The sequence below is a fragment of the Oryx dammah genome, unplaced genomic scaffold (assembly GCF_014754425.2).
Source record: "Oryx dammah isolate SB20612 unplaced genomic scaffold, SCBI_Odam_1.1 HiC_scaffold_17, whole genome shotgun sequence".
Lineage (NCBI taxonomy): Eukaryota > Metazoa > Chordata > Mammalia > Artiodactyla > Bovidae > Oryx > Oryx dammah.
In genome coordinates this window covers 64,733,226-64,758,878 of record NW_024070201.1, presented here as the reverse complement: position 1 = coordinate 64,758,878, position 25,653 = coordinate 64,733,226, and the positions used below count along the sequence as shown (strand labels likewise).

The 25,653-nt window shown below is 40.6% G+C and overlaps 2 protein-coding genes, 1 non-coding gene and 1 pseudogene across 6 annotated transcripts in view; 3 read left to right on the top strand and 1 right to left on the bottom strand.

Moving 5' to 3' along the window:
• The window catches only part of LOC120876887 (intraflagellar transport associated protein), a 71,266-nt gene that overhangs the window by 19,284 nt on the left and 26,329 nt on the right, over window positions 1–25,653 (bottom strand). For all 4 annotated transcript variants that reach the window (XM_040259028.1, XM_040259030.1, XM_040259031.1 and 1 more), the window contains 3 exons: window positions 3,461–3,615; window positions 2,191–2,262; window positions 776–842 (listed from right to left, as the gene is read on the bottom strand). In XM_040259028.1, the coding sequence (XP_040114962.1) occupies window positions 776–842; window positions 2,191–2,262; window positions 3,461–3,615 (294 nt within the window). The remainder of the gene's footprint in view (window positions 1–775; window positions 843–2,190; window positions 2,263–3,460; window positions 3,616–25,653) is intronic.
• Window positions 5,047–8,147, top strand: LOC120876886 (inactive hydroxysteroid dehydrogenase-like protein 1). The gene has a single exon (XM_040259027.1). It carries the CDS (start codon window positions 5,076–5,078, stop codon window positions 6,066–6,068), a length of 993 nt encoding a protein of 330 aa, XP_040114961.1. The 5' UTR covers window positions 5,047–5,075; the 3' UTR covers window positions 6,069–8,147.
• On the top strand, window positions 14,505–14,577 carry TRNAC-ACA. Its single transcript has one exon. It is a non-coding gene; the product is annotated as a tRNA-Cys (tRNA).
• On the top strand, window positions 19,661–19,785 carry LOC120877162 (annotated as a pseudogene).

The following is a 25,653-nucleotide window of genomic DNA, read 5'->3' as shown; positions in this document are numbered from 1 at the left end:
GCCCCATGGAAACATTCAACATTAATGTTGAGATATTCTTGCATATTAAATTAGGAATGAGAGTTTTCAAAACAACTCAAATTTTGAACATATTTCAAAGCTCCTTGGAGTAACAAAGGATACCTATGCTTAAACAGAAATGTTAACCAGGAGAGGAAAAAGGCCTCTAAACGTCATGGACAACGTACATGTCAGCAGACAGCAGGCTCTCTCAGCCCAGCCTATGTAGAACAGCCCAGAAAAAAAACATTCACAACACAGCTTTAGTTTTAAGTGTTTGGCTTACATATTAATAAATATTTATAAAAGCAAAGATCTGGATTTTATTTTCTTTTGTGTTTATTTTATGACCAACTCTCATAACGTTTATGATCAACTGGTATTTTACGGAGCATTCAAAACTAATCTCAATTTACAGCATGATGCAGAAATTCTAAGAAATAAGAGTTTGACTTAAGTGGTTCTACTTGAGACAATTATCCAAAAATCAATCATATGGTAAATGGGAGATGGGAGGAAGAAAATCTTTATTTCTTTTAAGACCAAAGACTTTACAACCTTCAACAAGCTTTGTTTGACCTTTCAGCTGAAATCTTTATTAATAAAAAAAGAGACTGCAGGACTCCAGTTTTCTGTATCTCAGGGAAAGGAGGGGTAAGAATTGCATCCCACACCCACCCAGGGGGAAAAAAAAAAAAAAGAAAAGCTGTCTAAAGTCTTACAGGTAGTTTCTAGAAAGAGGTCAAGCAGTGTAGGAAGGAAACAAAAAACATACCCTTGCTCAGTTGAGGATTAATCTCTTCATCCAGGTCTAAATCTTCTATATCAAGGAAATTGTCTACCTAGAAAAGGATTCATATCATTTCTATGCAAATCAGATCTAGAGGGAAAAAAAATGCAGTTAAGAATCAATGAATCCATTTCTACAACACTCAAGTGAGCAACTGAATCCAATTTTCTCATTAACTTTTGAGTCCCAGCTAGAGTCCTTTGTGTTCACTGTGCTTTCCCAGAGACATCTGAAAGAAGCAGTAAATTTAGAAGCTGGCCTGGATTTTGTAGGCACCATAATAAAATCTCTAGACTGAAAGAAAAAATACAGTCTGGGGAGTTTTTGAAAAGTTTTTGCTCCTGATTCTATCCCAGAATATATACCACCATCAAGACAGTCCAAAGCAGTGTCTCTGTCTTTTGTTTTTGTTTTATTGCTCTTGTTTCTCTGGCCAGCGATGGTGGTGGGTCTGACTATTCTCATAACAGTGTGCTTTAAATTCCAAAGAGAGAAGAAACTAAAGAAAGCAAGAGAGAAGGTTCATTCGAAACAAAATCATCCTGCCCCAGGTAACCACAAGAAAGGAGAGCAGGGTAAAAAATCAAGTGTTCTCTTTCGAGCAAATAAAACTGAAGATTACTTCAAAGGTAAAAAGCAGAGCAAATGACCTTTACAGACACAATAGCAGCATTTCAATGAAAAACTATTCCATGTGGAATACTGCTTTCCATAGCAAGCTGACAATGAGACATTTTAGATTAACAAAATGTTAACACTTCATACATGAACTGATTCATCTCAGGTGAATATCAAAGAGTGTAAATTAAAACAATGATTTCACCACTGGCAGACCTAGCAAAGGCAGGATGTCAAAATGCCTTTTATGCTTATGATCTAAAACATGTGCATGACAAAATACCATAAAATTATAAATTTAGATTTCATCATTGGAATTCAAAACACAGCCTAGGTCTTTCTTCCCCTCTACTTATCAGACCATGGCTTTTACACAGGAATTAAAAATGGTAGCTTCCATTGCTTCTAAGTACATAACTGCAGTTATTTTTTGACATCCAAGTGACAGCAAAAAACTTAGCACTAAAACTTGAGAATCTGTTATATTGTCATTTCTCTTAATGGTATAAGTTCAGGGGAATGAGAGTCATGTTTCTCTATTGAAGCACTACTTCCATTTCTAAAGCTTTGAGGAAAAAAGATCCAGAACCCAGCCAACCAAGACAGTTGAAGATAATCAAACATCATTTTTTTTTAATCAAACACCATTAAAAAAAAAAAAATCACATGGACAAAATCTGCTGAATTTTCCAAATTTGTATGGGAGATAGCAAATGAGTCCTGTGAGGTTTTTGTGCTTTTTTAGGGTTTTGGCCATGGAACAAAATTGAATCATGCCTCACCTTCACCTCCCCTGCTCGACTCAGATCACCTTGAAAGGAACTGCCAGCTTTTTGGCCATCATCTATCATTATCTGAAAAACAAGACAAAAACCATTGAAGACATATTGATGGGAACTTGAAATAACAGAAAATAAAGGAGCTGGTCTGTAGCCCTTCAGGCACAGATCTCCCCTTCCGGTTTCTGTTCATTAGCTATGCTTGATAGACCATCACACCTTAGTGACGGCAGATTCGCTAGGTCATAGTGGTGGTCAGGGAATAGGTTTCAGGAGGTCTGACTTCTACTTCTGACCTCTAGACCCACCTACAGTGCACCTTAGAGTAACATACTTCATCTCAGTTTTCTCGTGCGTGAAACAGGAACACTCCCCCTCTCATTACCCCAGCTCCCATGCCATCCAACGAACCTCTGCAGGACAAAGCAGAGAACGCTAATACAACATTTTTAAGTTATGAGGAAAAAAATATTGTGAAACAATTCTTTGCCTCGCACATACTGGTTAAAGATTCAACAGAAAATGTAATTCCTACTGCCAGTGATTGCCAATGGACAGAAAATCTTCTAGGGAAAAAAAAAAGTTTTGTCCCTTAATTGTCTCTCTGGAATAATTTATAGAAGTAAAGAATTATAGGCCTTCACTGTATATAAACACACTTCTAACATGGAGATGTTTTTCCCTTGCATAAAACCACAATCTCATATACAATTCTATCCACCATATCACAGGGAAGACGTGAAGTATAAAGAAGAAACTCAAATGGCTTAAAAAAATAGAACAGTTTCCACTAGGATTCCTTGATTGTTAAAAAAACATAGCTAGAAAGAATGTGAACATAGTCTATGAAATCTTGAAGATTAGGAAGAGAGCATCTAACATTTATTTATTGACCAACTCTTGGAAAAACCAAGATAACACATTCTACTTTAAGTCTGAAGGACTGAAACCACGACAGTAAAAGAAACTCCATTTACACAGAGAATTATAAAAAGGAACTCTTTTATCCCAAACAGAAGATAAGCTAAAATAAAGAAGTAATTACAAGAAAAATCTGTAGATGGCAGATCCTGATATTATCATAAGTTGGCTGTTGAAATCATGAAATGTAATGACGATTGTCAGCTAAGTAATCAGGGGCTCTCCTTCTAAAATCAGGAGTGTGAGTTACTGATCCAACAACTGTCCAGTGTTTTTTATGTTCTTACAGTCTCTTGTTTTAAATTCATGGTGAATTTTTTTCTCTGCTTCCATAAATGTGCCATGGTAGTACCTGTTCCTCTTCTGAAGATTGTGATGAAGTACGAAGAAAGATGGCTTTATTGCTAAGACGGTGATCATTTGGTTCATTTCTCTGAGTAAATTTTATTGAAGTAAAACTGTTTTCTGAAGAATTAGCTCCAAAGGCTTCTCTTTTGGTCACATTCTCTGAAATGATAAATTACATAATATTAGAAAACACCCACCACATCCAGTCTATTTTGTGTTTATTGAGAATTTTTCTTCCAAATAGCAACAGAAAACTTTTCAAGGACATCTACAAACTGAATGCTTGAAGCATTAAGTACTCTTAACCTATAAAGTTATTTCTAAAAATGCATAAAAGACAACACTATTTTATTCACTATTCAACAAACATTTATAAGAGCTTACTATGTATCCAGCATTGTTCTCAGCCTGCATTAAAAGATCAATAAAATACAGTGTTTGCAAGACTCTTAGACATTACCTGGAGAAGGCAATGGCAACCCACTCCAGTACTCTTGCCTGGAAAAACCCATGGACAGAGGAGCCTAGTAGGCTGCAGTCCATGGGATCGCTAGAAGTCCAACATGACTGAGCGACTTCACTTTCACTTTTCACTTTCATGCATTGGAGAAGGAAATGGCAACCCACTCCAGTGTTCTTGGCTGGAGAATCCCAGGGACGGGGGAGCCTGGTGGGCTGCCATCTCTGGGGTCTCACAGTCAGACACAACTGAAGCGACTTAGCAGCAGTAGACATTACCCATCTCTCTCTTTTTTTTTTTTTTTTCTAAATTTGAGGGTTTTTTTTCCAGAAAGAAAAACACCAATACTAACACATATATATGGAATTTAGAAAGATGGTAATGATGACCCTGTATGCAAGACAGCAAAAGAGACACCGATGTATACAACAGTCTTTTGGACTCTGTGGGAGAGGGCGATGGTGGGATGATTTGAGAGAATAGCACTGAAACATGTATATTATCATATGTGAAACAGATCGCAGTCCAGGTTTGATGCATGATACAGGATGCTCAGGGCTGGAACACTGGGATGACCCTGAGGGATGGGATGGGGAGGGAGCTGGAGGGGGGTTCAGGATAGAGAACACATGTATACCCATGGCTGATTCATGTCAATGTATGGTAAAACCAATACAATACTGTAAAGTAATTAGCTTCCAATTAAAATAAATAAATTTAAAAAATAAAAGTAAAAATATGGAAGCAACGTACAGATGATTTTAGAAAATTTGTAAGAGAAAAAAATTAAAATTAGAATATCACACATAATCCTACAAGACAGAAATGCTACAAAACAATTTTTTCAGTGGCTATTTTTCTCATCTTTTATCTATGCATCCATAAACTTCTAAAACAAAAATGGAACTGCCATATTATAAGTCAACTTGAGAATATTTTTTCCATATTATTGCATATTCTTCTGTGTAATTTTAATGACTGTAGAGATTCCATTGTATATATTTAACATAGTTTATTTAACCAATTCATATTCTCAATTATTTAAAACTGTAAACAGTCTTTGGCGGGACCAGCTTCGAGGCCGCGCCGTCTCTGCAGCTTGTCCTGAAGAGAAGGCAGAGCAGCTCCTGGAGGCCCAGAGCTGGCAGAGGAGGCCGCCATGGCTGCCGTGGACAGCTTCTACCTCTTGTACAGGGAAATCGCCAGGTCCTGCAACTGCTACATGGAAGCCCTCGCCTTGGTTAGAGCCTGGTACACGGCCAGAAAAAGCATCACTGTCGTCTGTGATTTCTACAGCCTCATCAGGTTGCATTTCATCCCGCGCCTGGTGAGCAGAGCCGACCTGATCAAGCAGTATGGAAGATGGGCGGTCGTGAGTGGTGCCACGGACGGGATTGGAAGGGCCTATGCAGAGGAGCTGGCCAGCCGTGGGCTCAACATCGTCCTGATCAGCCGGAACCAAGAGAAGCTGCAGATGGTCGCTAAAGACATAGCTGACACCTACAACGTGGAGACTGACATCATAGTGGCGGTCTTCAGCAGCGGCCGCGAGATTTACGACATGATCCGGGAAGCCTTGCAGGACAGAGACATTGGCATCCTGGTGAACAACGTGGGTGTGTTCTACCCCTATCCGCAGTACTTCACGCAGGTCTCTGAAGACACGCTCTGGGACATCGTCAACGTGAACATCGCCGCGGCCAGCCTCATGGTCCACATCGTGTTGCCAGGGATGGTGGAGAGGAAGAAGGGTGCCATCGTCACCATCTCCTCCGGCTCCTGCTGCAAACCCACCCCCCAGCTGGCGGCATTCTCAGCGTCTAAGGCTTATTTAGACCACTTCAGCAGAGCATTGCAGTATGAATATGCTTCCAAAGGAATCTTTGTACAGAGTTTAATCCCATTCTACGTGGCTACCAACGTGGCCACCCCTGGCAGCTTTCTGCACAAGTGCCCGTGGTTGGTGCCTTCCCCAAAAGTGTACGCACATCATGCTGTTTCTACCCTCGGCATTTCAAAAAGGACCACAGGATACTGGTCCCATTCCATCCAGTTTCTTTTCGCACAGTATATGCCTGAATGGCTCTGGGTGTGGGGAGCAAATATTCTCAACCGTTCTTTGCGTAAGGAGGCCTTATCCTGCAAGGCGTGAAGCCAGATGATGGTTGGAAAGTTTGACCAGCTCGTGGGAGCCTGCAGTATTCTACATTTGGAGGGATACATGGAATTTATCTTCTGCATTTTTTTTTCCACGACCTATTATTTAGCATACTCTTGACTCATCCTTTGCAAAACAACCAACATTTTAAGAGTGCTGTGGGAAAGCCTTCAGGGCCGCACAGAAGGCACAGAGTGAATACCGACTATGGCACGAGAACTGACAGAGGAAACCTAAAATGTGATGTGTGCTTTTGTTTTTTAAACTTTTCAGAAGTTATGTGATTTATGTTGTTCTAGGAGCTCCAGTAATACGATACTGAAATATGATATAACTTGTCAGCTCTTACAGTCTCACATGTTTCTTAAGGGAAATTATCTATGTCAGTAGATGAATTATAGCATTGGTTTTCAAATGTCCATCAGGAAAGACTACTGAAAAGTGTTATTTTCTAGGTAAGATTGCTGGTATGATTAGTGGAAACCTGTATTATACTGTGTAGCTTTAGTCGTTTGGCTCTCTGTATATGAAATGCTGCTCTTCAACTGATAATTAGAGAACCATGTGTGTACATATGTTGTGTACATCCAGGCAACTTTATTTATTGGTAGTTTACTTTAAAAAAGATTTCTCGTCAAGATGTCTTAATGTGGCACCGAAAGGGGTATTAAAATTCTACATTATTATTTTTCATACTAAACAAGGCCACCTAATTTTGTGCTGTAGGTTTGCCAGACATAATATCACCTAACAATGTTCTGGTTTTTTTTTAATCTACTAAGGAATTCATTCATTCATAGATTTGGACATGTGATGACTGACCCTCAGTCATCTCTTGATTTATAGTTACTGTGGATAAGTAGTGACTTCTCAGCCTATGACCCATTTTATAACTGAAGTTTAGCCCTCTAGAACTTCTTATACCTGGTTGTGAAACATTTTTCTGTATAATATTATTCCACCCAGTAGCATTAATGACATAAATATCAAGTATTTATAGAATAATAGTTAAAATATGGACAAATTACGTGTGTGAAAAGACATACTGTATCTCTTGAAATCAGAAGCTCATTCTTGATTCATGTTACAAATTTGTATGTTATAGTGAACACTTTCATTGGTGTGAAGATAATTAATGCCCAATAACCACCACTATATGGGTTTGCACTGAAACCTACTGTGTAGTCTTTTTGGTTCAGGTCTTATGAAGCCAAACATTTTTGAGAACCACATACCTAGTGCTTTGACAATTGTACATCACTAGACAAATATGACAGTATGTGCACATTTGAGATCCAGAGTTTAATATTACAGCACTGATGCAGAAACCAGTTAATTGAAATCAGGACTTTTATGGAATCGCTTACTCCTGAGCTGATATCCATTACGAGGAGGCCTGAGCATGCTTTTATTTTATGCCCACAGTTTTGCCAGTGACATTGCCTTAGTATTTCCAGACCTGACTTGGACTCAGGATCAGAGGTTAAATTCAGAAGCTCTTCCATCTACAGATCAGGTCTTCATCACACAAGAGGAAGAACTGCAGTGTGGAAAGTCACATTCCAGTGATTCTACATGGAAGTGACAACTTTGATGGCGTTAACTGGAAGCCTTTGTCATATTTGGCGTTTCCCTACCTGACAGTTAATTGATGGTCATTAAGACTAGAGAAAACTTGACTTCATGCCACATTGACTTGAACTTTGACGTATAATAAGCAGCGATGTGATGTAAAAATACCATATTTATATTTAAGGTGATGTGTGGTACAGCAGTGTCTTATAGATTAGATGTTGGATCATTGTTACATAATGAGACTAAGTAAACCATGTCAGTGATGTTTTAAAATTCTCTTCTTGGCAGGACGTATGTAAATATACTGATCGGTGCAAAGTTCACGAAAGATGAAAACCAAGAATCTTCCTTAGGTTTCATCTTTCCCAGCGCTCATTTGAGAGTCATAATTGGACGACTGTAGCTGGGGTTTCTTATTAAGGATGTGGGAAATAAACCTTTGAAACAACCTTCGACCTGAAAATTTAACAATAAAAGCAGTTGCTTCTGCTTCCTTTAGAAAAAAAAAAAAAAAAAAAAACTGTAAACAGTAAATATCTTTATATTAAATCTTTGCACAGTCATGATTTTGTCCTTAGGATAAGGAAAGAGTCTAAGATTTCATCCTAAATTAAGAGAAAATTATGATAACATGGTGCCAGTAACAGAAATGTGGGGGATAAATTCAGATGAGAGAGGACAAATTAACCTTTGTCCCAAGTTGCATTCGAGGCTCCAGAGGAGACTGAGGGAAACGTACCCGGGGTCGCTGCAAACGTAGGCTAAAATGTGGGCGAGAGTCAGAGCGACAGGTGAAAGGGCTAGTGAGCCAACCACCCTGCGGCCAGGGCTTAAGCCATAAAATTAGTTTTAATATTAGCAGTAATATTAAAATAAATAAGGGTTAACACTTACTTGAGTGTCATACAGTCTTTTATATGCATCTTATAAATCTCATTTAAACCTCGCAACAGGTAGGTACTGTTAGTATCCCCATTTTTCAGATGAAGAAATCAAGGCCTACAGAGAGCTTAAGTACCCTGTTCAAAGTGACACAGCTGGTAAGTAGCCAAGTAGGGATTTGAACCCAGTCCTTCCTAACCACTTACTGTGCTACGCAACTTAACTGGGAGCGTAGCACTGGCGCAGATACACTGCCGCGTGTGAAACAGATGGCTAGCGGGACGCTGCTGTGTGATGGGATGCAGCTTAGTGCTCTGTGGCCTGGAGCGATGGGACGGGAGGTGTGGGCAAGAGGAGGCCCGCTGAAATCAGTGGGATTTGCGTTCTAATGACCTCAGCCTGGTGCAAGGTGGCCAGAATCCTTTGTCTGTTTCTGAATACCTCATTTTGGTAGAATTAAGACTTGTAGGGCTGTCTGCAGGACATTTAACACAGAAGCACTTATTGGGGAACAGAGGTAAGGTGCATGCGTGCATGCTAAGTCACTTCAATTGTGTCCGACTCTTTGAGACCCCATCGACTACAGCACACCAGCTTCCTCTGTCCATGGAATTTTCCAGGAAGGAATACTGGAGTGGGTTGCCATTTCCTTCTCCAGAGGATCTTCCCCCGCCCAGGGATGGAACCGGCATCTCTTCCATCTCCTGCACTGGCAGGCAGATTCTTTACACTTGGCACCTGGGAAGCCCATCCTTTAAGTCTAGCACAACCTAAGTCTAGTATTTCCAGAGAAAATACTGTGTACCCAGCACAACACTACTGTAATAATCTATTGACTTACATATTTGAAAAGCACAGTCATGTCTGGGAGAACAGATGCTCTCTAAGGACAAGTTCTATTCGTTCTCGTAATTACTCAGTGTACTCCTCTGCCATTTCCAATAAAACACCAGGTTATTTGACAGATAACCAGATGAAACTCCTTCAAAATAAAGAGCAAAATATAATGAAGTCCTGGCTTCTGATGCTGGTGTGGAATGACTGTTCAGGTGTCAGATGGAACAAAACTTCTCATTCACTCTTTTAAAACTTCTTATTGTACACATAGAGCTTTCATTTTTAAAATCTGAAAGATGCAGAAAAAAAACTCGTCTCTGTCTGACTCAACCTACACTTGAAGACTCCTTCCTAAACCTTGAAAGCAGTTTCACAAGAGTACATACTGCTTTACTCCAAAGACCCCAAAGTGCTTCTTACAAAGGCTTTCATCATTTTAAAAAACAAAAGCAAAGAAAAATTAATCTCTGGGCAGAATCAGTTCAGTTCAGTTCAGTTGCTCAGTCGTGTCCAACTCTTTGAGACCCCATGAATCGCAGCACGCCAGGCCTCCCTCTCCATCACCAACTCCCGGAGTTCACTCAGACTCACTTCCATCGAGTCAGTGATGCCATCCAGCCATCTCATCCTCTGTCGTCCCCTTCTCCTCCTGCCTCCAATCCCTCCCAGCATCAGAGTCTTTTCCAATGAGTCAACTCTTCGCATGAGGTGCGGAATAAGATAGGAGAAAAGTTCCTTTTCAATATGATAATAACAAAATGGCAGATGATGGCACAACCCAGGATCCACAGTGGCCTAAAGCCTGATTCGAGTGCCAAATGTTGCCTCCCAGAGTGATTCTGGTGGCGATCCACACATCCCATCCAAGTGTGTGTCTCATATTCTGCTGTTTCTGTTTTTCATCAGAGTCTTTTTCCACCCTTTCATCTGCTCCCTAATGTTTCTTGCTTTGAAATAAGTGTCAGACATAATACACTTAAGAAATATAACAGCAATATTTCAGAGAACAAGTCAGTTTTTGAGACCTGAAAGAGCATTTCTTTTGGGTATTTCTGAGTCAAAACTTCAATATACATGAAACAAAGTTTGTATTTTTTTCCCCTAAAAGTTTCATTATTCTGAAGCAGTGGAATTTCAATTTTCTTTTGATACCAAACAGACAAGCTTCCAACACATTTTCCTTGCAAGGCTACCAACTATACCTATTGTGTCTATTTTCAGGCCAAAGAAAAAGTTTACTCTCCTGGAAAAGGGTTGAAACTACTGATACCTTGATAAATTAAACACCTATCATAAATTGACTATATATATTCCAGATGAAAGCGATCTGTTTCAGAGAACTCGGTTTCAAAAGAAATTTTTAAAAATTCAAATTCCCCCATTCAAAGGCTGGACAGTGTCCATGAGCTGAGAAGAAAGTTTAGGCTTCTGGGAAAGTTTTCAGAAATCAACCCAACCAACATCAGAATTCATGATCTAATCCTCCTGGCAACCCCTAAGAGTCTGTTTTTCTGCACCATGGTCAACAGTGATATAAATCAAGAGCACGTTCCCAGTCATGAAGTGATATTGAATACGTTGCTATAAGGAAAGAAAAATTTATGAGGGGGGTGCAAAATTCTGTGCAACACTGGGTAGCTGCAAAAAGCCTTCTGACAAGAGCGTAGGGGATAAGAATTCATGCTTATAATAAGGTTGGGTACTTTGAAAATCAGGGGGGTGATTTTCACATCACCTTCCTAGCCTAGAGCAATGTTTCTCTGGACAATATCTGCTCTTCATTTGCCCAGCCAAACTACTTCACTCCACTGCTTCTTAATCACGTGTTCCTTGGTATCTGGCCTCCCCTGGAGCAAGAGTCATTAGGATTAAATAAGCAATTTAAAAGCCAATCAATCATAAATCAGAATAAATCCAAAGAAGCTAAATTCAGCAGACAACGGTTTTGCCTAAATTCCCTTTGCAGCGCTCTGAATTCCAACTGTTTCATGGTCTTCACTGGAAAGGGCGCAGGGAAGAGGGACTTGCCTCAGCCTGGCCAGCCAGAGATCACTGTGTTTTCCCTGAGGCTGGATGGTAACTGACTCATTATTCATAGTCAGAGCTCTCAAGCTGCCAGGACACAAATGTACAACCCTAGCTCAGGGAAAAAAAAAAAAAGTGTGTCAAAAGTCCAAGATGAGGGACACAATAGCAGTTGGGTTGATTTTTTTTTTTTAATTTTACTTTATTTTACTTTACAATACTGTATTGGTTTTGCCATACATCAACATGAATCCGCCATGGGTGTACACGTGTTCCCAATCCTGAACCCCACTCCCACCTCCTCCCCATACCGTCTCTCTGGGTCATCCCAGTGCACCAGCCCCAAGCATCCTGTATCCTGCATCAAACCTAGACTGGTGATTCGTTTCTTATATGATATTATACATGTTTCAATGCCATTCTCCCAAATCATCCCACCCTCTCCCTCTCCCACAGAGTCCAAAAGACTGTTCTATACATCTGTGTCTCTTTTGCTATCTCGCATACAGGGTTATCGTTACCATCTTTCTAAATTCCATATATATGTGTTAGTATACTGTATTGGTGTTTTTCTTTCTGAGTTACTTCACTCTGTATAATCGGCTCCAGTTTCATCCACCTCATCAGAACTAATTCAAATGTATTCTTTTTAATGGCTGAGTAATACTCCACTGTGTATATGTACCACAGCTTTCTTATCTATTCATCTGCTGATGGACATCTAGGTTGCTTCCATGTCCTGGCTATTATAAACAGTGCTGCGATGAATATTGGGGTACACGTGTGTCTTTCAATTCTGGTTTCCTCAGTGTGTATGCCCAGCAGTGTGGAGATTCCTTAAAAAACTGGAAATAGGACTGCCTTATGACCCAGCAGTCCTACTGCTGGGCATACACACCGAGGAAACCAGAATTGAAAGTTGACATTTTTGCAATGTCCAGTGTTAGGTGCTTTCAGGGAGAAAAAAAAAAAAAAAGGTGAAGCGAATGTAAAGTTGCTGTAAGTTTATTTTCAGGGAGAAAAGCTGAGTGGTAGTTGAATTATGCAGTTCATTCAACCCAGAGGTTGTATTCTGAACATCAAATATGAGCAATGTGATCAAGATGGGGAAGACCCAGTCCCTGCCCTTACAGAGTCTACAGACTAAGAAGTCAAGCCAGGTTTGCAAACCACTCAGCTAGAACACAACTAAGGCAGAGGATAGACTTCCCTGGTGGCTCAGTGGTAAAGAATCCACCTGCCAATGCTGGAGACGCAGGATGGATGCCTGGGTGGGGAAGATCCTCTATAAGGAAATGGCAACCCACTTCAGTATTCTTGCCTGAGAAATCCCATGGACAGAGGAGCCTGGAGGGCTACAGTCATGGGGTCACAAGAAGAGTCGGACACGACTTAGCAACTAAACAACAACAAAAGGAGAGGTTGTAAGGAGAAGGGTGAAGTCATGGTTGGTTTAGGAGAATCACAAAAGACTTCATATAGGAATGCGGAGTCTGAGCTAGACTCTGAGAACTGGCCACGATTCAGCAGGTGAGCCCTGTGCAGAGCTATCCCATAGAAGAAGAACCGCACACGGAAGAACTACCACACCTCCAGGAAGACAGGAGTACATACTGTGCGATGCATGGAAGGCCTGCTACTTACAGGGCCTAACAAAAACTCTGCACTATACCAAGGCCCTAGGGAGTCATAATTAGACCAAGTTCTAAGGAAACGAACTGGATGGAATGCAGGAGAGTGCTTTAGGTACTGGAGGTAAAAAGTATGTTGTTACTCGAACAATCCAAGCGAGAAGTAAAGGGAGCCTCGGTAACAGGAGTTTAGAAAGGAGAAGAGTTCACAAAGTGGGTTCTTCTTGTGTTTCTAGAACAGAAATGAAGACTCTGTCTCCAAGTGGTTATGCTTCTCCCTCGAGATATCTCAAAAGGTTCACCTGATCTTTCCACGGCAATCTATACTATTCTCTTAATTTCATGTGGCATGCCCTAGAAATAAAAAACAAAAACAAAAAAACAATTTCTGTGGTGGTAGTGGTTGTAGGTATTTCAGCACACTTGCAATCTGTCAAATGGATCACATTGTGCTGCAAAGAGGCTGCATGTATCATCCCATAAGATGAGTTCCCCTTGCAACAGCTTCATTCGAGGCTGCAGAAGGGAGCTGGCCCAGTGTGGGTACAGATGCAGCGTATGTGAGCGCAGCTTCCCTGAGCTCCCAGAATCCCTAAAAGGCTGACCTGTTAGTGACACTGTCTACACAAGGTAGGATGCTGTGGCATCTGGGAAGTTTGTTTCCTTTTTGTATCACAGTCTTTATCTACCTAAAATTTTCAAGACTGTGCTGCTGCTGCTGCTGAGTCGCTTCAGTCATGTCTGACTCTGTGTGAACCTACAGACTGCAGCCTGCCAGGCTCCTCTGTCCATGGGATTCTCCAGGCAGGAGTACTGGAGTGGGTGGTCATGCCCTCCTCCAGGTCAAGTCTATGCACATATGGTTTATTTTCTTGGTAGGAAATAATTATGACAAGCAGGACCCTCCGAGGTCTTCAGCCAGATCGAGAGTCACAAGGCTATATGCTGATCCAGTGAAGAACTCAGCTAAGCATCTAGGTGTCTGTGAACAGTAACTCTACCTCTCCATAGCTTCATCGAGGTATATTTGCAGAATTCACTTAGGTGTGTTGTTCTTATTCAGTCGCTAAGTCGTGCCTGACTCTTTGTGATCCCGTGGACTGCAGCACACCAGGCTTCCCTGTCCTTCACCATCTCCTCGAGTTTGCGCAAACTCATATCCACTGAGTCAGTGATGCTACACTACCTAACCATTCTATCCTCTGCCACCCTCTTTCTCCTTTTGCCTTCAATCTTCCCAGCATCAGGGTCTTTTCCAATAAGTTGGCTCTTTGCATCAGGTGGCCAAAGTAATTGAGCTCCAGCTTCCACGGCAGTACTTCCAATGAAAATTCAGGGTTGATTTCCTTTAGGATGGATTGATTGGCGCTCCTTGCAGTCCAAGGGACTCTCAAAAGTCTTCTCCAACACCACAGTTTGAAAGCATCAATTCTTCAGCACTCAGCCTTCTTTATGGTCCAGCTCTCACAGCCAGAGGGCTTCCCTGGTGGCTCAGAGGGTAAAGCGTCTGCCTACAATGCAGGAGACCCAGGTTCGATCCCTGGGTCAGGAAGATTCCCTGGAGAAGGAAATGGCACCCCACCCCATGCCTGGAAAATCCCATAGACTGAGAAGCCTGGTAAGCTGCAGTCCATGGGGTCGCGAAGAGTCGGACACAACTGAGCAACTTCACTTCTCACAGCCATACATGACTACTGGAAAAACCATAGCTTTGACTATACAGACCTTTGCTGCAAAGAGATGTCTGTTCTTTTTAATATGCTGTCTAGGTTTGTCATGCTTTCCTTCCAAGGAGCAAGCAGTCACTTAAGTGTACAATTCAATAATTTTTAATACATCTATGGGGTTGTCCAACCATCGCCACAATTACATTTTTGATCATCTCCATCATCCCCAAAAGTCTCAGATACTCATCTGTAGGCACTCTCCATTCCTACTGCCAAACACCAGCAACCACTAATCTACTTTTTAAAGCTACAGAGTTGCCTTTCCTAGATATTCCATATAAATGAGACCTATTTTCTTTTGTAGTTGGCTTCTTCAGTTCATATGACATCTTTGAGGGTCATCCACATTGTAGTATATATTAGTATTTAATTCCTTTTTATAGTCTAGAACTATTCCATTATCTTCATAGACATGTTTTTTTGCCATTCACCAGTTAATGGACAGTTGGATCGTTTCCACATTTGGCACCCCCTTGATTCAAATACTGAGTTTGATCCAAAGACCACCATCACTAATCCAATTCCTTTGTGGTGCCAAGACATGTTGAAATCAAAACAAAAACCAACCACAGAGTTCCAGCTTCCCTTCACACCCCAACAAGGGAAGAAATGTGTATATTAATTGAAGCTACATAACTCTCTGATCATCTTACCATCTCATATGGTGACAGTCTTAGAAACATGACCCTGTTCTCTTCTCCAAACATACTGAAATCATCTGCAATTGCCTTTCTTTAATTTTCCATGGTGATCTCCTCCTACTAAACTGTAAGCCTAAGGAGAATTAGGGACCTCTCTGTCAGAAACTTACAGTTCCAGAAAGGGAAATTCCTTTCCCCCTTCCTAAGGACATGTAACGATTAAGACTGGAAGGTGGACCGACGCAGTACACTTCACCCAGCGAGACCTCTGTGTGTTCTGTGCCATGCTAGGCTGGCAAATCAGAAATTGAGAAAGTTAAAGGTCATGACCTCTGCCTAAGAGAAACAGAATTTATCTCCTTAAAACTTTTACTCACTCAAAGGCATAACACTTTGCATATCTTTCAGCACCATTTCTATGTCTAAGAATTTATCAAAAAAAATAATTATGTGGGCAAAGATTTCACTACAAAGCCAAAAATGTCTGATCTATTCCCTTGAAATTTTTTTACTTAATCAAGGCCTTACATTTTTGCATATCTTTGAACCAGCAATTCCATGTGTAAAAATTTATTCAAAGACCATAAACAAGGGTGCAAAACTGTAGCTACTAAAAAAATAATAATAATACAATATGACCAAAGTCATTCAAGGACCTACCAAGCTACCATGCCTCGTCCACCCCCACTTCCATAGCCTCTGATGTCAGCTTCTCCTCCCCTCTCCCCTGACCAGGCCACACTGGCCATTCTGGCCTCCGCACTGTTCCTCAGCCAGGCCAGGTACTGCTCTCTCTAGGCCTCTGCACTGCTGTTCCACTGGCCTCGGGTGCTTTTCCCTCAAGTCTCTGCAGGTTTAACTTCCTCACTTCCTTCCAATCTTCATTCAGATTTGACCTTCCTGTGTCTGCTCAGCCACTTCAGTCGTGTCTGACTCTTTGCAACCCTATGGACTGTAGCCCACCAGGCTCCTGTGTCCATAGGATTCTTCAGGCAAGAGTACTGGAGAGGTTGCCACGTCCTCCTCCAGGGCATCTTCTCACCCCAGGGATCCAACCCGCATCTCTTGCAGCTCCTGCACTGGCATAAGATTCTCTACCACTGCGCCACCGGGGAAATCCAAAACTTGTGTCCAGTTCAGTTCAGTTCAGTCACTCAGTCATGCCTGACTCTGCAACCCCATGGACCGCAGCAAGCCAGGCCTCCCTGTCCATCACCAACTCCCGGAGTCCACCCAAACGCATGTCCATTGAGTCAGTGATTCCATCCAACCATCTCATCTTCTGTCGTCCCCTTCTCCTGCCATTCTAATCTTTCCCAGCATCAGGGTCTTTTCAAATGAGTCAGCTCTTCGCATCAGGTGGTCAAAGTAGTGCAGTTTCAGCTTCAGCATCAGTCCTTCCAAAGAACACTCAGGACTGATCTCCTTTAGGATGGACTGGTTGGATCTCCTCACAGTCCAAGGGACTCTCAAGAGTCTTCTCCAACACCACAGTTCAAAAGCATCAATTCCTCAGCACTCAGCTTTCTTCACAGTCCAACTCTCACATCCATACATGACTACTGGAAAAACCATAGCCTTGACCAGATGGATCTTTGTTGGCAAAGCAATGTCTCTGATCTTTAATATGCTATCTAGGTTGGTCATAACTTTTCTTCCAAGGAGTAAGCGTCTTTTAATTTCATGGCTGCAGCATCATCTGCAACGATTTTGGAGCTCAAAAAAATAAAGTCTGACACTGTTTCCCCTGTTTCCCCATCTATTTCCCATGAAGTGATAGGACCGGATGCCATGATCTTAGTTTTCTGAATGTTGAGCTTTAAGCCAACTTTTTCGCTCTCCTTTTCACTTTCATCAACAGGCTCTTTAGTTCTTCTTCACTTTCTGCCATAAGGGTGGTGTCATCTGCATATCTGAGGTTATTGATATTTCTCCCAGCAATCTTGATTCCAGCTTGTGCTTCCTCCAGCCCAGCGTTTCTCATGGTGTAATCTGCATATAAGTTAAATAAGCAGGGTGACAATATACAGCCTTGATGTACTCCTTTCCTGATTTAGAACCAGTCTGATGTTCCATATCCAGTTCTAACTGTTGCTTCCTGACCTGCATACAGATTTCTCAAGAGGCAAGTCAGGTGGTCTGGTATTCCCATCTCTTGAAGAATTTTCCAGTTTGTTGTGATCCACACAATCAAAGGCTTTGGCATAGTCAATAAAGCTGAAGTAGATGTTTTTCTGGAACTCTCTTGCTTTTTCAATGATCCAAAAGATGTTGGAAATTTGATCTCTGGTTCCTCTGCCTTTTGTAAAACCAGCTTGAACATCAGGGAGTTCACGGTTCACATATTGCTGAAGCCTGGCTTAGAGAATTTTGAGCATTACTTTACTAGCGTGTGAGATGAGTGCAATTGTGCAGTAGTTTGAGCATTCTTTGGCACTGCCTTTCATATATACAAATTAACTAAAAGAAAAATTCAAGAAGGATATATAATATGCCCATGGTTTATCTCTTAAGACACAAGATTATGGTTTTATTAATTGGATATATGTTTGTCTACATTAAACAGATACCCAAAGTAACAATTGGTTAAACTAGACAGCAGTTTATTTCTCATTCATGTAATAGTACAAGTAGAGATAATTCAGAGCTAATATGGTTGTTCTGCTCCACAAAGTCATCCTAGAACCCAGGCTCCTTCTATCTTTCTGCTCTGCCATTTTTAAGGAACCACCTTTCTCCACATGATCCAGGAGGAAGCACCCTTGCTTCAAGAAAGAGGATGAAGAAAAGAGAAGAAGAAAGCATGGATGTCTGCTTCCCTCTGTTACTCGCCAAGGTTTAGTTTAAGCTAGTAAATGGAGGAAGCACCCAAACAGAGCAGCTGAAACAAGAATTTTATTTCTCTCTCATTTTATTCCTCACGGGGCAGGTGGGCAGGCTCTGCTCCATGAGACGATGCACAGATCCAGGCTGGTGGGGTGCCCTGCCATCCTCAGCATAGGGCTTCCACCTCTGGGTCTATGGAATTGCTCCAATGATTGCCTAGTTCGTGCCAAGGGAAATGAAAAAAAAAAAAGAGTCCAGGGTATGTTTCCTGAGGATGTGACTTCAAAGTTACACACATCAGTTCCCCTCACTTCTTACAGGCACTTACTTAGTCAAATGGCTATACCCAATTGCAAGGGAGAAGGAGAAACATAACTTTCATTCTGAATGACCACAGAGTAGCTAAACATCTTACTGCCGGAGCAAGAGTACGTTTTTTGTTTTGTTGTGTGGGTGCATATGTTTTGGTGTCTCTCTGTATTTTCTAATTTCCTACCATGAACAAGAAGAAAAAAATAAACATTCATTTATAGAAGTGAAAAGCATTTTGTTTTCAAACCCTCAATTCAGGGAGAATACCTACATGCATCTCCTTCCTTCTTAAGAAGACTTTCCTAAAAATACTGAAGAAAGACATACATATATGGTATTTTACATTTACATGCTTTAATATTTTGGACAAAAGTTTCCTTTAGCATTTAACTTTGTGGTCCCTCTTTAATTTTTTAAATTTATCATTAATTGGAGAATAATTAGTTTACATAATTGTATTGGCTTCTGCCATACATCAACATGAATCAGCCATAGGTACATATGTCCCCTCCGTCTTAAACCTCCCACCCATCGCACCCTCTAGGTTGCCACAGAGCAGTAGATTTGTGCTCCCTGCACCATACAGCAATTGCTGCTGACTGTCAATTTAACACATGTGGTGTCTACATTTCAGCGCTGCTCTCTCAACTCATCCCACCCTCTCCTTCCCACACTGTGTCCACAGGGTCTGTTCTTTATGGATGGGCCCTCTTATAAATCATAGTTACCCCAATCATAAAATTTTATGTTTGACTAAATTTTTAAAACTTACCAAGAAGCTTCATGTATGAAATACAGAGCAGAAAAGTTACCAAAAGTACAGAACTATTGGTGGGGCATTTCCTAGAAATACACATAACAAGATGCCTTCATAGCCTGGGTGGCCTCCCAAGTCTCCTGCCTGTGCACTTGCTAATGATAAAATACTCAAACACGCTTCTGGTAGCAACAGAAGTAGACAGGAGATTTCTCTGTGATTGGGTAACTTTGGCCTACAGATACAAGCACTATAATCCTTCAGACTTGGGACAGAATTTATCCTGAACCAAAAACCACCCTAAAATTCTGTAAGCGATCGTATCTTCGCCTCTGTATCAGATTAGCAAGATCAAAGTAAAACCATTCCTATAGTGCTCGCTTGGTAGCACATATACTAAAACTGAAATAATAGAAGATCAGCTATTAAATAAGAGAAGATCAGCATGGCCCTGGAGCAAAGATGTCATACAAAATTCGTGAATTGTTCCATATATTTTTGCAACTAGACATTATCATACAAACTGAAGCAAGTCAGAAAGAGAAAGACAAATACCATATGATATCATTTGTATGTAGAATCTGAAATATGGCACAGATGAACTATAAAACAGAAACAGACTCACAAACACAGAGAACAGACTTATGATTGCCGAGGAGAGTGGGACAGGTGAGGGATGGACTGGGAGTTTGGGGTTAGTAGATGCAAAGGATTATATACAGAATGGATAAACAACAAGGTCTTCCTGTATAGCACAGGGAACTTTATTCCAACATCCTGAGATAAACCATAATGGAAAAGAACATGTATATGTGTCTAACTGAGTCATTCTGCTACACAGCAGAAATTAACACATTATAAATCTACTATATTTCAGTTTAAAACAATTTTTAAAAAAAATTTTTAATCCTTCCTGCAACTTGTCATGCTTTTTCACTGTCAAAGTATCTTTTAAATAATATAAAATGGTGGCATTAAATTAAAAGTTATATTTAAAGTACAATAATTGTCCCTGCCCTTTGGGTAAAGTGTAGACAATTTCATGAAAGCTATGAAACTATTCCTAGAGAAATACTATATATACAAAAGCCAAGAATTCTGAGGAATTCATCCATCTTCCCACACCCTTCCTTAATCTCATTTAGAGTGTTTATCAAAGCTGGTCTGAAAGTCAAGGCTCCCGGGCTACACATTAGAACTGGTAAATCAGAGTTGGGAGATTGGTCCCCAGGAACTTGCATTTTAATAACCCTCTCCCAGGTGATCTTTACATATACTTCAGGTGAGAGTCCCAAGTAAAGATTCCATGGAGCAGTATCTAAAAAATTTATAATTAGAGGTTTCTGATACCTGTCTTTGTCAAAGCACATAAATATACCTTTGCCTGAAGGATCTATGTAGACATATTATTTAGTCCATCCACCAGAGGCCAGTGTAGGATTATTCCCTGCGTTGTACAGCGTTACACTGCGTAACACACATGATCACCACTACGCAATACATACTGCACACAGTTGGCTTTAGCTACCTCAGTGAAGAAGTGTGGGAAACAATACCGAAATACATGACACCTTATAAAAATAGAGAATACTATACGTAGTATTTTACATTTTTTATATTGTAAAGTCAAGATTTCTTTAACATTTAACCTTGATGTTCCTCTTTTAAATTACAGTCTGCATAATCATAATACTTGAGAGTAAATCTTTAAAATTTACCAAGTATCTTCATGTATATTTCATCTGATTATCTCCACAACCATATGAGACACCAAGCAGACAGGGTTACCCCTGATTTACAGGTTCAGAGAGAGTAAGTGGCAGGTCTACAATCTCAGAGGATTAATGAATGCCAGCATCCGGTCTTCTGAATCCTATACTAGAATAGCATCCTTTCCATTACACTCATCCTACCTATGACAAAGTAAGAAACACAAGGGCAGTATACTAAGTTCCCCATAAAACTAAATCCTGCCAACCTAAGAAACGTCCCTTCACTCTGAGATCATGCCCTTCTGCCTGCCTACACAAAGATGCATCTACTTAAGACAGTCTCTTTCACTCACACAGGTTGGAGAAAGCTGGAGTAATTTTCTTCTGTCTCTTCATAAATAAAGGCTTCCTACAAGTTTTCAAACTTTATGAGGTAGAATAACCTCTTCTGTACAAATTTGTAATAACAAAGGACACATACATTGGTGTGTGAGAGCAATGCAAACACAGAGATAAATTATACATGTCTTTCACACTCGATTTTTTTCAGAGTACTCCAAGACATCCTTGAATGTAAAAAAAAAAAAAAAAATTGAAGCAAAAAACAAAAGAAAAGTCTGAAAATCCACTGTTTCTAAACATTCTTACTGCTCTTTTCTTAACTCATATTAAGTGTTTATTCAACTGAAAATTCAGACTCCAAAACCAAAGGCAATATTCTGGATACTGTTTAATCAGCACTATGTAAAGAGTAGTGAGTATTGGCTCCCCAATCAATTTATAACTATAATGTCTACAAATATACAGATTGCTATTGCTTTTTCATACATCTAGAGCACTTGGAACACCCAGGACACAGAAATTAGTAAGAATGACATATTTCTGTCTCATTTAATCTTGTATTCCCAGATTCCAACTCAATGCCTGAATTACAGCAGGAAGACAGTCAATACAGAAATGGCCTCAACATTAGCAAGAAAAACTGGATTGACACCACAATTAGGAACTAGAATCAGTACTCAGAAATTAGATGAGTGGCTACAAGTCACACAAAGCATGATTTAGAGAAGGTGGGGAAAAAATGGCACTTGGTTCACAACCCTTTTTTTCTAATCAGTGATTTGCACACCACAAAAACTGGAACAAAAGAAGCTACGTCCGGAAAGCACGCAAAAATGGTCCAGCGGTTCCTCAGTGTGCTAAGGGAGCAATGGGCTGCAAAAAGAGTGAGCTAACTAGTGTTACTTCAAGCTATCCTATCTGGGACACATCCAAATAGGAAGGAGAAAAAGACAAAAAATGTCATATTAGACCGATTGCGGTTTGATTTTCATATAAGAAAAATAAGAGTTTGGTTAAAACACGGTTTCCTGTTTGTATCCGTTTGGGTTTAGTGGACCATTTCAAAGAAAATATTATTGTTCCATGCCTGAAAAAACATTTTGCTAAAACCATCCAGATGTGAATATGTACCCACTCACTGAATGAAAGGACACAGTCTTGCGACCACCTCAGTTTCAAGTCCAGTAATTTAGTTTTTTCCATCAAGTATAACAATACATTGACAACAATGATTTCTTAAAAATGCGTGCCTGTGTGCTAAGTTGCTTCAGTGTGTCCGACTCTTTGCAACCCTCTGGACTGTAGCCTGCCAGGCTTCTCTGTCCATGGGATTTCCCAGGCAAGAATACTGGAGGGGGGTGCCAAGTCTTCCTCAGCACTCCAAACAAATGCGCATGCACTTCATACTGTTTAAATTGGCTACTTAAAGGATGATAGGAGCCATCTTAAAAGTTTCTTTGGGGATTTCCCTGGTGGTCCAGTGGTTAAGAATCTGCCTGCCAATGCAGGGGAGATGGGTTCGATCCCTGGTCTGGGAATATTCCACACGCCGCAAAGCAACTAAGCCCACGTGCCACAACTTCCGAGCCTGTACATCTAGAGCCAATGATACGTGACAAGAGAAGCCCCCCTAATGAGAAGCCCTCACACCCCAATTCCACAGCTAGAGAAAACCCATGTGCAGCAGCAAAGACCCAGTGCAACCAAAAAAAAAAAAATGTTCTTTGGCTACCAGTAATTCTTTGCTTGTGTTTTGAAAAAGTTCAAAATTCGACTTGCCCAAGAAAGTACACCCCTCTCGGAGAAGGCAATGGCACCTCACTCCAGTACTCTTGCCTGGAAAATCCCATGGATGGAAGAGCCTGGTAGGCTGCAGTCCATGGGATCACTAAGAGTCGGACACAACTGAGCGACTTGACTTTCACGTTTCACTTTCATGCATTGGAGAAGGAAATGGCAACCCACTCCAGTGTTCTTGCCTAGAGAATCCCAGGGACGGGGGAGCCTGGTGGGCTGCCGTCTATGGGGTCGCACAGAATCGGACACGACTGAAGTGACTTAGCAGTAGCAGTAGCAGTACACCCCTCTAATTTATACATACATATAAAATATGCTAAATAATATATATATGTTTCTGTGTTGAGAAGTTATAAAAAGAGAAAGAAAATGACTCATTTATTAGGACATAAACCAGATTTAAAACTTCACATCATATCTTTTGTGTGTTTTACCGAGAAAACACACTAGAAAAGATATTTACTGTAAGAAAATACATGTCAAAAACACTGCCAAAAATAATTTAATGATTGTAATTCAAAATGTTGTAAATACTTAAATACATTTTCTTTCCTTATCCAATTACACCTAAACTACAGCAGACACAGAAAACAAATGACTATCTATGAACCAAATATTCCTGTGCAGAATGAATATGAATTGTAACAACTGCAGCTGAAGATTTATGCTAATATATCTAAAGCAAAATGGCTTGATCAGCTCAAAATCCATCATAGTTTGGTGGGGGGTGGATTTCCTTCTGCAACTGAACCAGCAGTTTTCTGTTTCATAATTTGTCAATTTCTCCCTAAGTGTAGTGATTTAGTGACGACAAAAGAAATAGAGAAACAAATGAAAACTGCTTAATTACCATTTGCAGATGTTCCCCCAAAGAGAAAGAACAGGTTCAGCAGCTGATGCTATTTCTTCCACTGGACTCTGCTATAAAGTAGCTCACTTCATCCAATATTCCTTTTCTCCTTCGGTGTTTATCTGATATTTGATGCTATGCTGTGATAAATATGTCACATACAGGCAGCCACTAAATGTATGACCGATATAAAATCATGAGTTTTTTTTCTTCTCCTTTTAGTCTTTTCAGCAATCAGTTCAGTTCAGTCACTCAGTCATGTCTGACTCTTTGTGACCCCATGAACCGCAGCACGCCAGGCCTCCCTGTTCATCACCAACTCCCATAGTCCACACAAACCCATGTCCATTGAGTCGGTGATGCCATCCAACCATCTCATCCTCTGTCATCCCCTTCTCCTCCTGCCCTCAATCTTTCCCAGCATCAGGGTCTTTTCAAATGAGTCAGCTCTTCGCATCAGGTGGCCAAAGTATTGCAGTTTCAGCTTCAACATCAGTCCTTCCAATAAACACCCAGGACTGATCTCCTTTAGGATGGACTGGTTGGATCTCCTTGCAGTCCAAGGGACTCTCAAGAGTCTTCTCCAACACCACAGTTCAAAAGCATCAATTCTTTGGCGCTCAGCTTTCTTTTATAGTCCAACTCTCACATCCATACATGACCACTGGAAAAACCATAGCCTTGACTAGACAGACCAATAACCCCACCTCAAAAAAAAAAATCAGTCAATCAATCCTTATTCTCTCCATTTGGATGCCAGATTAATTGGTGGATTTTTTTTAATTGCCTACTTGCTTTTATTAGCAAATCCTCATTGATGCCTTCTACAATTTTCTCTTGAAGTTAACATCCCAGTGGTCTACATCCTAATTTAAAGCAAGTTTATTACTACTTGCTGTGCTATTTTCAACAGTGCACTTTACTGTTAAATTCACATTTGTAAACGTACTTCCCAAGTTGCCTTTTTTTTTTTTTTTAATGTGGCTTATGTGAAAAAGGAAACAGAAGGAAACTGCAAATGGCCTGTGAACTGAAAACACCACTCAATATTCAGCAGGGAATTAAATGACTGATAACAACAGCACAAAAAAAGTGGCTTAAGTGCCACCTGGAAGCATGAAGCTGGTCAGTTCGTTTCCAACTTCCGCTGGCGGGCAATCTGCCAGTGATGAGGGTGTCAAAACAACGCTAAGCCCGTTGGTCTCTAATACTCGACAGAAAACAACTGCAAAAGGCTATGCAGCAAAGATTATGTTTTGTTGTCGTGCTTTCTTTTATGACAGAAAGCTGTTTTTATGCTTTACTGAAATTCCTTTCCTGCTCTGAAATTGGTAAGAGGGCCAGCTGCTTTCTCTATTTTTCTCTGAGGTATTTGTCAATGGCAGATTTTAAATTCATACTTCAGATGGGGAAAAGATGCTTCGTCTCCCTATGGAAGTCTAAAGATGCATCGCTAACAATCAAATTCAAGATAGCTTTTGGGGACCAAAAGGATATGTCAACTTTGGAAACGTGTTGTTTTATGTGCTGCCACCAGTTTCATTTTTAATTACCTTTTTTAGAAGTTGTCAAGTGTGAGTGGTGATACATATCCCTTTGGCTGAAGTGACAACTCGAAGTTTATCAGTCCAGAAGTGTAAACCAAATCCCAGCCCAAGATTCTAA